At 29.1% G+C, this 12,914-nt stretch overlaps 2 protein-coding genes across 2 annotated transcripts; both read left to right on the forward strand.

The window, feature by feature from the left end:
• Positions 1-880: 880 nt before the first annotated feature.
• LOC124912189 (protein GRAVITROPIC IN THE LIGHT 1-like) lies at positions 881-2,789 on the forward strand. Its single transcript, XM_047452753.1, has one exon. The coding sequence runs from the start codon at positions 1,142-1,144 to the stop codon at positions 2,486-2,488; it is 1,347 nt and encodes a 448-aa protein (XP_047308709.1). The 5' UTR covers positions 881-1,141; the 3' UTR covers positions 2,489-2,789.
• A 7,586-nt stretch (positions 2,790-10,375) lies between these two features.
• LOC124911116 lies at positions 10,376-11,890 on the forward strand. Its single transcript, XM_047451560.1, has 3 exons — positions 10,376-10,409; positions 10,834-11,384; positions 11,463-11,890. Exons 2-3 carry the CDS (start codon positions 10,839-10,841, stop codon positions 11,772-11,774), a joined length of 858 nt encoding a protein of 285 aa, XP_047307516.1. The 5' UTR covers positions 10,376-10,409; positions 10,834-10,838; the 3' UTR covers positions 11,775-11,890.
• Positions 11,891-12,914: the final 1,024 nt, after the last annotated feature.

A 12,914-nucleotide genomic window follows, 5' to 3' on the forward strand; every position in this document is an offset into this window, starting at 1 on the left:
TTTAATTTATTGATGGATTCATTTATGATCTATTAAAATATCAGTTAATGTATTGATTTTATTTGTTAATGAAAAAATAACGATTAAATAATACAAATATGTTGTTAAAAAAAAATAAAATAACATAAACATTAACAAAAAAAAATGATTTTTTATTAAATATTTATACTCTCTAGATTAATTTACCTAAATAATTTCAAATAATTTATATTTTATATTCCAAAATATAAACTAAAATGAACCATCTTAATTAAATAACCAAATTAATGATTCACCCAATTTCTATTTGGTTCCAATCTATGTCTTGTTTTATTAGACGATTAAGAACTTTTGTGTTATATAGGATTTTTATCAAAATTTTAATAAAGATAACCTTTGTTTTAACCTTATATTTTATTTTTCTTAATTAATTTATTACATTTATAAAATCAAAATAGTAAAAAAAAAAAATCTTTTGTTACAAACTTTTTCTAAAATAAATAAAAATATTTATCTCCATTCAATTATTCTCACATCTTTTCTTGGTTTGTTTAGTTAAATTAAAATGTCTAAATTTCAAAACAACAATGATAGAATTTAATAATTTAAAATTATAAAATAAGTTAAAAAAATACCTAATTTTGATATATAATTAATGAATGGAGTAATTTAAGAATTAAAATAAATAAATTTAAAAAAAAAAAAGACAACCCTGTTTGTTTTGATCAGTTTCTGGAGCTGGGTTTAGCCCAATTTTTTAAAAAAACTTACTTAAAACCTATAATTTTTTTACAATTATTGAATATTTAGATCTTCATTTAATAATATTTGTTTACCTACATTTTCAAATAGAAAACCAGCAACCCTAAGTAATTGCGAAAAAACCACTGGCCCTACTTATGCATGTTTACAATGGTGGCCATTGATCTTCTCTTTTCCCGCGCTTTATCTCTCTCTCTTTCTGCTTTTACCCTCCACCTCCATTATCGTTGCTTTTAAGCCTGCAACCTCTGTCAGTCTTTCTCTCTCTTGATCCTGCCTTTTCTCTCTCTAGTCTCTTTCTTTTTCTCATTTCACACTTCTCTTCCCCTTCATGCGTATCAATTTCATGATCACAATCACAATCTCCATCTTCTAATTCTTAATTTCTTTCCCATCTCCAATGGATTCTCTGAAACCCAGTTCCACCCCTTCTTCAAAACCCAACAAGTTTACAAAAACCATCCACAAAGTCCTCCATTTCAAATCCTCCACTAAAAACTCTCTATCCAACAATGGATTCTGTCTCCTCATCAATCCTCACAATCAACCCAACAACAACAAGATCAATCGCCACAGTTCTGATGGAAACAAAGAAGCCTTCGTCGCCAAGCTTTTCGCTGCAATTTCCGCCGTTAAAGCTGCTTACGCTGAGCTTCAAGCTGCTCAGTTTCCTTATAACTATAACGCTATTCAGACCGCAGATGAAGCTGTTGTTCAAGAACTGAAAACCATTTCTGAATTAAAACAGTCTTATTTGAAAAAACAGATTGATTCTACTCCACCTCATCTTACTATTCTGTTGGCGGAGATTCAGGAACAGCAGAGTATGATGAAGATGTATGAACTGACTTTGAAGAAACTGCAGTTAGAGACGGAAAACAAAGACGGTGAAATCTCTTCACTAAACAATGAGTTATCTGAAATTGTTTCTAATAACAGGTTTTTAGAAAAGAAGCTGAATTCAAGTGGGCAGTTTTCAGTTTTGGATGGGATTAATTTACCCAATTCAAATCCAAACGATTTCGGTATAGTTCTTCATTATGCAGTAAGATCTGTAAGGAGTTTTGTCAAACAAATGGTGAAAGATATGGAATCTGCAAACTGGGATATCGATGCTGCGGTGAAATCAATCGTGGCTACCGGAGTTCATTTCCAGAAACCGAATCATCGGTGTTTTGCATTTGAATCATTCGTCTGTCGTGAAATGCTAGATGGGTTCAATTCGATTTGTTTTTCTCTCTTAAACGACGACGGCGGAGGCCGGCAATGGCGTGAAAACTGTTGCGATCAGTTTAGAAGATTGAAATCAGGAAACCCAATTCAGTATTTGAAACAGAATCCTAAATCTTTCTTTGCTAAGTTTACAAGGGCGAAATATCTTCGATTGGTTCATCCTAAAATGGAGACATCATTTTCCGGCAACCTTAATCAAAGGAAAATGATTAACTCCGGCGAGTACCCAGAAACGTCTTTCTTTACTGCGTTTGCTGAAATGGCTAGACGAATCTGGTTACTACATTGTTTTTCATTCGCCTTAAATCAAGAAGTTAGCATCTTTCAGGTAAAAAAAGAAACCAAATACTCGGAAATATACATGGAAAGTGTGACGGACGAGGTATTCACCGCCGGAGACGACGGCGGCAGTGTTTTCCGAGTAGGTTTCATGGTGGTCCCTGGGTTTAAGGTTGGAATGACGGTTATTCAGAGCCAAGTTTATGTTTCCCGGACAGCATCTTCGATTAAATGATGAATCTTGATGAATGAAAATCAAAAACCGGGGTGCCGGAAAAAATGGTGGCGCGTGGGAAGGAGTAATAAATAGTAAAGTTTTGTTTTTTATAATGTTTTTTTTTTTTGGTATGGAAAGACAGAAAGACAGAGAGAGAATCCAGGGATAGAAAAAGTAGCCGTTTGGACCCACATACTGAACTGGATCTTGGATTGTAGTTTGAAGAATAGCTGTAGAGAGAGAATATAAAATTTACTTATTTAATATTGAGTTTATTATTATGTACAACATTTAGTAATAAAATAAACAAATTAGATTATTAATTTGTCTTGTCTTTTCTTTTTTCCTAAAGCCATTTATTCAAATTTATAGATTATGTTTTTACCAAATTATTAATTTTAAATTGTCTATATTTGTAATATTTCTTTAAAACTTATATAACTTACCTTTTTATATATATATATATATATATATATATATATATATATATATATATATATATATATATATATCCAAATAACTCAATAAAAATCCTAAATCAGATATCAAACAAGCTTTAGAAGAACATTCAAATTTCAAACATAAAAAACAATCTAGCTGATAAAATACTATATGATGTAGCTTATATTTAAATTCAAGTTAACTTTTATATATTAAAAAAATTGTAATAATTAATAATATTTAAACAAGTTAACATTATAAAAAAAGTCTCATTCTTAAAAATAAAATGTTACACATGAGTCCAAAATAAGAGAACATAATCATAATTTAAATTATTTATCAATATACTAATTTTTAAAATTGTTATCATTTTGAACAAAGTATATCATTTTGATTTAATTAAATTCTAGTTTTTGTATCTATTCTAATTGGGGAGAACAAAACTTAATAATATTCATCAAGTGGAAACTAATGAGTAGGCTTGTTGCTAAGTTGAATAAATTTAATTAATATTTTTTTAAGATATTATTGTCTTTGACTGTTTAATTAATAACCCATAACTGTTATCCAAAAGCTCTATTTTCATATAGAGTAATGATAGGGGAGCGAAATATTTGTAGCGAAAGTGCAGCGAAGGTGGAAGGCTGACTAGCATGATGACTCAACATTTCAAATTTTTTATTTATCTCTCCTCCGTTCATTAATAATTTCTCTCTCTTCTCTTTATTAATCATTTATTTTTTATCTTTTCTTCAATTTTTATTAATAATTTATTTTATAGTTAATTTGTAAATATATATTTATATATTTTATTATTTATATATTGATAATTTATTAATAAAAAATATATATTATATTTGATAAATTAAGATAATAAAAAATTAAATATAAAAATTCTTAATTTTTTTAAATTAATTATTTCTCCTCTCCCTGTATATAATTTATATATTTATTTAATTTTAAAATGAGTTATAATAGGGAAAATAAATAAATTAAATATATAATTTTTAAAATTATATATATTTTTTTACTTAAACGTTTTTCTTTTTTTTTTCTCTTTAATTTTTTTTATATTTTATTTTCTTGTGAATTGTATTATAAACTTAATTAATTAACTCAAAATGTTATATATTCTCTCTTCTTATATTATCATATCGGGTTAACTTTTATCAAAAACATTTTTATTTACGATTGAATATTAATATATCATGAGTTATATTTATTTTGAATATTAGTATGATTTGATTTGAGTTAATTTATCTTGACAAATTTTTATTTTTTATTATAACTCATTTTAAAAATTAATAAATAAATTATTAATATATATATATATATATAAATAATTAATTAAAAAATTAAGAATTTTATATTTAATTATTTATTCTCTTAAATATATATTTGAATATATATATTTTGTTATTTTTTATTTAATTTATTATTGTCTCTATTATTATTTTAAATTTTATAAATAAGTTAAATAATAAAATTTATAAATATATATTTACAAATTAACTATAAAATAAATTATTAATAAAAATTGGAGTAAAGATAAAAAATAAATAATTAATAAAGAGAAGAGAGAGAAATTATTAATGAACGGAGGAGAGATAAATAAAAAATTTGAAATGTTGAGTCATCATGCCTAGTCAGCCTTCCACATCGCTGCACTTTCGCTACAAATATTTCGCTCCCCCTATCATTACTCTTTCATATATTGTGATTTTATAGGTCATTATTTACATTTTTTAGTTTAGTTTTAAAATTTAAAAGTAAGTGTTAACTTTAAACTAAGGTGTATTAATTTGTAATTAAATAATAATAACATGGGGATGAGTGAATTTAATCTCAATTAATGAACCACTCCCAACAAGCTCTTCATAATTATTAACATAATTATATTAAAAACAAATTATTTGGCTTCTTTATGATATGGGTTATTGAATAATTAAATTTTAATTAATTAAGAGCTGGTATTTAACATTTCTTGGCTTCAAAGCATAGAGTGTGATTAGTTTGGAGTATAGACAGCTTGGCGTAAATAGAAGCCATCATAATGATTAATCATACATGTATATACTTTTTTTTTAATTTTTTTTTTTTGAACATGTCATGATACATGTTCACTAAAGAATGCACCTAATCCTAAAGTTTGTCCTCCCAGACCCAGACTGAAATTTATTTTAAATGATTTTAAACTATTTCAAATAAAAATGAAATAGAAACAATTGTAACATTTAAAAAATGTATTAATTATAATTAAATTATAAAAACTCGAAGTCTACCTAATATAAGTTTCAATTAATTCATAATTTACATTAATACAAACCGATCAAGATATTTTAAGTGAAATACAAACAAACTATTTTCACTTTTCTTTGAGGCGGTAAATAAATTTAAGACTATTATGAATTATTTTCTTGATCCGTTGTCTTAATAAGCGACCTTTGACATGAATAACTTTTGTTCCCTACTCAAGAATCTCATCTATGGGATTCAATTCATCATGAACAACAAAGATATATACTTTTTGTTGGCGGGATAACAAGGACACCATGTTTGTCTCGAGCTGCTAGCCTGCTACCAACACCGTTAAAGTAGCGCACCCTTCACGGATAAGTCTACATGGATTCGATTATGGCGCAAGATCATTCACATGAAAAGGAAGTGAATATATCTTGCCTTGTATAGGGGTGACCAATTTATGATGCTTGGTTATTTTTGATTATCTCCTAGTTCTAGTATTGTTCAACTATTATTCCTAAATATGCTAATAATTTCATATGCATCAATAATTACACATATTTACATGATCATTTAGTATAGTGCTCAAGATATAATTAAGCATCTAAATCTTACCATGAATACAATCTTCAATGGATTGAGAAAGATTATAAATAAAATCCTTAGGAGTAAATAAAGATCGAGTACATATATTGGTAATGTTGTGGGCGAGGATGGCAGGGCAATTCTCCTTTGGCAAAGAAATGATATATGCATTAATAGTTATCGATAAATGACATTGGAATCCTTGCCAAAGGAGGATCACACTGTTACTCCTTACCCGCATTGTGAACTTGAATTCATTGAGGTTGATTTATAACTCCAATAGTTTCAAGACTTTCTTATTCATGTATATATAATGCTAGGGTTAGGGCATCCAATTTGGATATGCCTTGTTAAGTTTGGAGAAGCTAGCTAGCATATGCTTGGATAATTCCTCTTGAAATTCCCTCAATCTCTCTAGATCTCTCCCTATCTCTCTTTTCAATTTGTCGTCCATATTTGAAATGGTCATGCATGGTGATGGACCTGATTCTCGATCTCCCACAACAAAAAGGAAAGGTTCTTTTCTTTTCATCTTCTTTCTTTATCATATTCAACAAATAAACTTAAGTACTTGTTAGTTTATGGATTATTTGAGGATTATATAAAACAAAATTGAGTTATTTGAATGAAAAGATGTAGGAGCATAAATATATAATAATTTTTTTATAAAAATAAATTTTATTTTAACTAATGATTTAAATAATATAATTAATAAAAAGACAATTAGATGAATTATATATTTGAAATTGTTTTTAGATAACTTAAAACAAACAAAGCCTAAAAGGATGTCTTGTGAGTTGTGTCAATTGGTATCTTTAAGGAAAACATGATGAAAAGTCAACTAGGTCACTACATTAAAATATAAGAAGAAGAATTTATGTCTAATTGTAACAATTTTTTTCCAAAACTAAAACATTAGTTAAATAGTAAAAAAGTTTTTATCAGTTAAAGTTTGTATTGATATACTTGTTGTGAAAAAATATTACAAAAAATACAAACAATATATTGTGAGCATTTGACAACTAACTTAAACATGAGGGGCCTGCATTGATAGAGTATTTAGTTTTTCTTGCTAATTTTTCAATGATTAGGTTGGTAAATCTGTTGCAACTTGCAATTACTAGGTTGAAAAATCATTGCAAATTTGTGAATTGTAACCGAGTTTAAATATTAGTATGACAAATAAGAAGAAAGATTTCTAATTCTGTTTCATATTTTTGATGTAAAATTTGTTACACGGTTGTTTGTAATTATATAGATGGGTCGTAATAATTTTTTTTATTCGTTCACAACTGACGTAAAAAAACATGATTTGTGTGAAAATAATATTAAATAAGGGACACGTTTTGACATGAATTGTTACAAATACTTAATTCCGGAACAAAACAATAAAATATTAAGAATTGAATAAAAGAAACACAAATAAGTAAAACAAGCAAAAAGACGACAACAATACCTCAAAAAGAGTTAATTAGGACTAATTGAGAAAATTAAGATTCTCGAAAGAGCTCAACTCAATATGAATCTGGATGCGCTCCTCTTGATAGGCCGATTTCACTCCTCCCACCTTGTTCAAATATTTGGCGTCGATATTTAACTTCCATGTTTCCCTTTTTTTTGCAATTTAGCTTTCTTTGATTCCTTCTAGATTGAGCTTCATTCCTATTTTTCTTACATTTTCTCAATATCTCTACCATCTTTGTGGATACAACATAAATTATCCTCCATGTGAAGATTTGATGAACATTCCAAAGTTCTCTAATAATTTATCTCAAGATCTATATGAAATAAGAACTACCCTCAAGGAAAAATGGATTCTTTTCAACTATATTTATTTAATTTAATATTTTCATCGTGACATGTCAGCTTATACACGATAATAAATTACATTGCAAATAAAAGCGAAAAAATAAAAATATCAACAAAATTGAATAGAAAAATGGAATATAAGACCTGAAAAGTTTCCAAGAGAACATGCCATTGGATCTTCTCCATGTGCCATCTTTTGTTTTCCAATTTACATAGGTAATAAATTTGTGTACTAGCATTTTATTGTGCCTAGAATATCCTATTTACATGGAAAACACCATCCTAATACCACCCACCACTACCTATAAGTACTTTTCCATTACAAGAAACCTAAAACAAGTTCACCAAAAGTAGACGGTGTCCAAACTAAACGCATAAATGCATGCTCGGTTGTATTACCGGGCAACTACCTTTTGGCATAATCAATATTAATTCATCCGATAATTTAACTTTCGCGATGATATATACGATTTATTTGCCAAAGGGGATTTGCCCGGCAATGTTTATCCTGCGAAATATTGTGTACACATTGTTGGTCACGGTTTTAGTTAATAAGGTAACCTTTTCGGTTTCTTTTCATTTAGTCGATATATGAATTGCCATATTGCAATATGCCTTCCAATCGAGCTTTAATTCATTCCTTTAATTGTTGATCATATGGCATATTGTTCACGACCATATCCAATTCACCAATGATCAAATAAATAAATAAATTAGCAAAAATTAAATAACATAGGTGTGAAGAATCATGCTCTATTGGAGGAATATTCACCACACCACTTACCTGGAAAGTAAGCTAACTTCAAAAAAACTTATAAATATATTAGGGAAAAATTACTGATATACCCCTGACCTAACAAAATGACTAACTTTCTAATAACCCTATTATATAACAAAATAAAAAGCTAATTAAGGTACAACACGTTGTAATTTGCGTGGAAGTAACACAAATTTATCTTCTTATATTTGATAAAGTCCTATTACATATTCATCTTGCAAACAATAACCTATTTTATTGACCAAATTAATTAATCATATAGCATCTTTTCTTTTAATATATATTTTTTTTAAACCTATTTTAGTTGCTCTTATTGTTACTATTAAGGATCTTGACTTCTTCAGAATCAAACATGATCATTTATTCCACTTTGTAAATTGTAAATTGTAAATTGTAAATTGTAAATTGTAAATTGTAAATTGTAAATTGTAAATTGTAAAGGGTAAATAAATTTTCAAAACTCAAACAAATTGTTAATGGATCAATTAAATTAATTTTCACATTGACTTATATTCTAGTTACTTCAATTAAATTTAAATATGTGTCTTGACACATGTTACAATAGTCTTTACTGGTTGCAATCCCATTTTTTTTTCATTTTTTAATTAAGGTATTGGTAAAGATTCTATGAGTATGTAGTTACATAAACTTAGAATATCTGTAACGATATTTTATTGGTAGGTAGGGATAACCGTTACAGATATCCGTATGTCGGTCGGCAGTTGTTTTCTGAAAAGAGTATCTGTAATGAACTTAAGGAAACTGTAAGGAGCCGTTACAGATACTCAGTTATAATATCCAAGTTCCGCTGAATTTTTTCTTTCTCTCCTCCCTCAACCGTTCCATTCCCGTAAGTTTCTTCTTTTATTCTTTCTTTCCGTTCGGCAATTCTTCACCGCTGCCGCCAGTTATTCGCCGTCGCCCGTTGACGAAAGGTAATTGTTCTTCGCAGTTGACGACTCGCCGCCGCCCCCTTAATTCCTTTCTTTCTTCGATCTGTAGTTCTTCTTAAGGTAATCCCAAAGAAGTCAAGAAGGAAACAACATCAAGGCATCAAGAAGTAGCAAAGCCGGTTTACAGTTTCCAGTAGGTCGAATTGCTCGTTTTTTGAAAGCCGGTATATCTCATAATAGATCCTTTTCCATATATACATGCTATTTTTTAGGTCAAGAGACAGATAAATACACACATTTCTTGCTTTACTAGGGTCAGTTTTAGCTACTCTGATTGTTGAGGACCAATAAATGAGTTATTTATATCAATCTTATAATCCTATGTTGAAATTGTCAACTGAAACTTTAATTGCATAGGATGAAAGGACATGGACATCTTACACTTAAGGGTTCTATGTACTTTCTTTGGTCTCCTATGATTAGTTCAATGAACCTTGATTAAGCTTATACCAAACAAACTTCATGATGTATTTTGTATCAACCTTTAAAATTAACAGATTTTTATATATTGTGTCAAGGTATTTGTTTTTAACAAGTCATATGATTGTAATTCCATGATTCAGAACATAATAGTTAGTGTGTTCTCATCATAAGTTAAAAATGGGTTAATAATATTTCTGATGATCACAATTCACAACCTTCATCGATGTGTGATTATGGATTATACTTACTACTGCCTGTGTGATTTCAATGGGAAAATTCCTAAAGAGAACCCAATTATCCTCTTACTTCTGAAACTGTAACATTGGTTCACTTGAGAATTGATGTGTGATTATAGATTTCACTTATTTTATTGATACATTAAACCAATTGAATGCTTCTGGATCTCTTGTGAAAGTACCTTTCTTTGGAGCAGTCTCACATTTTGACGCTTGGTATATCTCCATTTTGCATAGCTTTTGCTGTGGTCTGGGCTGTTTTGAATGAAATTTTTGACTAACCCTACTTATTAGGAATTGAATGAAATATTTTGACTAACCCTTCTTATTAGGAATTGAATGAAATATTTTGACTAACACTACTTATTAGGAATTGAAATAATTGTTCTCAAATTTTCAATTCAACAAAGATTTATCTTGTTTTTTTTGCAGGTTCTTCTGCGCTGCCGTCCGATTCTTCTTCCATTCATCAGGTTAGTTTTTAAAGTAACTTCATAATATGTTAGATTATATGATGTTAGATTATATAAACGATAGATAATATGATTGTAGGTTAGATTATTGAATTGTATGTTAATTAGATTATTGGATTGTAGGTGGATTATATTATTGAATTGTATATTACATATGTTAGATTATTGAATTGTATGTTAGATAATTGGATTGTAGGCTAGACATGTTTGATTATATTAGCTTATTTGATTGTATGTTATTTAGATTATATTAGATTATTTGATTGTATGTTAATTAGATTATGATAGATTGTTGAATTGTATATATGTTAGATTATTTTTATATGGTATATTTTTGGATTGTGTTTAAGATTATTATACTAGCTAGGTATATGAATGATTTAGGAAGGATAAACTTTATTTGACATAGTAATATTTTGTCTAGTCTCAATGGAAGTTCCTGACAAAACATGGATGACTATACTTCGTACTGATCCAAAATATAGCGAGGGGGTTGACAAGTTCATAGAATTTGCTGAAAGATCCACGGGTAGATCTTCAATTGCATGTCCTTGTGTAAAGTGTGCAAATCGAGTATATGAGAATAAAATTGTCGTTAGAACTCATCTGATTGTATTCGGCATCAGACAAAACTATGGTTTTTGGTATTTTCACGGGGAAAGGAAAATTAAATATGAGAGTGTAATTGCTGCTAGTGAGAGTGGGGAAGATGAATCAGATGATGAACTTGTAAAAGAACCGATGAATGTACAACAGAATAACGAGACTAATATCATCGACAAACCTGTTGACGTTTGTGAGGATCACCTAATAAAAGATATTATTGTTGATTTGTACCCTAATGACAATGATCATCCTAGTGAAAATGATCATCCCGTTGATGATGCTACGACATTTTACAAATTGTTGGATGATTCGAAACCAACTCTACAAGATCCAAATTCGGAGGTCCCTCTTATTGTTGTTGAGAAAGTGGTAAGTGTGGTTTATTTATAGGTTTAATTTGTGTTTGTTTATGTTTTTGTACTAATCCAAAATTAATTGTGTTTGTAGTCTGCGTTGCGCACTGCTATAGAAGAAGACCCGAGTAAGAATGAACTACAGTTGACGGAGTACGCCTTCGGGTCTCAAGGACATGGTAGAGTTGTAGGTATGGGGGCAGGCGTACGACCTACATCGTTTAGAGCAGATGCTCGGGGTTCTTCGAGTAGTCATCGCACATACACTCAACAATTACGCAAGGAGAACCTGATTCTACAGGAAGAAATGCGCAAAATGCGAGAGGACCGTGAATTGGAGATAAAGAAGTTTCGAAAGGAGCGTGAAGCAGAGATGATAGAGCTGCGAGAGGAGAATGAGGCTTAGAGACAATTGTCATGTGAAGAGATTGAAGCTAAGAGACAGCTTTGTGAGACTGAGAGACTGCGCTCTGAGGAGCGTGACCAAATGAGGGAAAAAATGGTTTAAATGAAGAATCAGATAGCAATGATATTATCTATGTTTCTCGATGGCCTTCCTCTCGGTCCTCCCCTCCTACTTGATTTGTGTATTGAATTGATAATTTGATTTTTGGATTAAGTGTTTTTGGGTTATGATATTTAGGTATTTTTGGATTATAATATTTGAATTTGGATTATATAAATATTTAATATTTAAATTTGTTTACAAGTACGTAATATGTATTAATAATTTAAATAAAAGTGAAATATATTAAAATATCTGTAACGGGCGTTGTCAAATGAATAACTATTACTAATATATACTTCTGCAACGGAATTAACAAAGAGAAAACTGTTACAAATTACAGATATATGTATCAGTAATGGTTATGATAATATAATACTGTTACAGATAAATATATCAGTAGCATTTATGGTAATTATAAAACCGTTACGGTAATTATAAAACCGTTACAGATATATCAGTAACGGTTATGGTAATGACAACGCCGTTACAAATATATCTAACCGTAACGGTTTTCTTTTTGATAACGCCCTTACTGATACTAATATCAGTAACGGCATCATAACCGTTACTGATGTTAGGATCAGTAACGACATTATAAAGTCGTTACTGATACTCATTCGTTTCTGTAAAGAATTGTAACAGCGTTATGTACCGTTACGGAAGGATATTAGTAACGGTTTTAGGGGCTTTCTGTAACGACATTTTCCTTTATTGATACCCACTTTTTTACTAGTGGGAGTTAGTCGGTCAACTCCTCGATTTTTTGAAAATATCTGACCCTGTTAACGTTAAATTTTTTGTTATGCATGTTTATTTGTTGGTGAGTATTTCTAACTTATGTTTTTATTATTGGACTCAAGTAAATTTATTTGTGTTTCGAGTGTGTTTGCAGACAACGTGAATACTCATATTTTATAAAAAAAAATTAAAATAATAATATGTATATAAATTTGAATCAAACTAGTCTTATAATTATCTAACCATTTATGGAGTAAGAAGGAATCATCACAGTTTTCGAGATTTGACAACTTTCATATA

Source organism: Impatiens glandulifera, chromosome 8 (assembly GCF_907164915.1).
Source record: "Impatiens glandulifera chromosome 8, dImpGla2.1, whole genome shotgun sequence".
Taxonomy (NCBI): Eukaryota; Viridiplantae; Streptophyta; class Magnoliopsida; order Ericales; family Balsaminaceae; genus Impatiens; species Impatiens glandulifera.

Coding starts and splice junctions, on each gene's coding strand:
- LOC124912189 (XM_047452753.1), top strand. CDS start 1,142: ATGGATTCTCTGAAACCCAGTTCCACCCCTTCTTCAAAACCCAACAAG.
- LOC124911116 (XM_047451560.1), top strand. CDS start 10,839: ATGGAAGTTCCTGACAAAACATGGATGACTATACTTCGTACTGATCCA. Junction 11,385..11,462: donor TTATTGTTGTTGAGAAAGTG/GTAAGTGTGGTT, acceptor TTGTGTTTGTAG/TCTGCGTTGCGCACTGCTAT.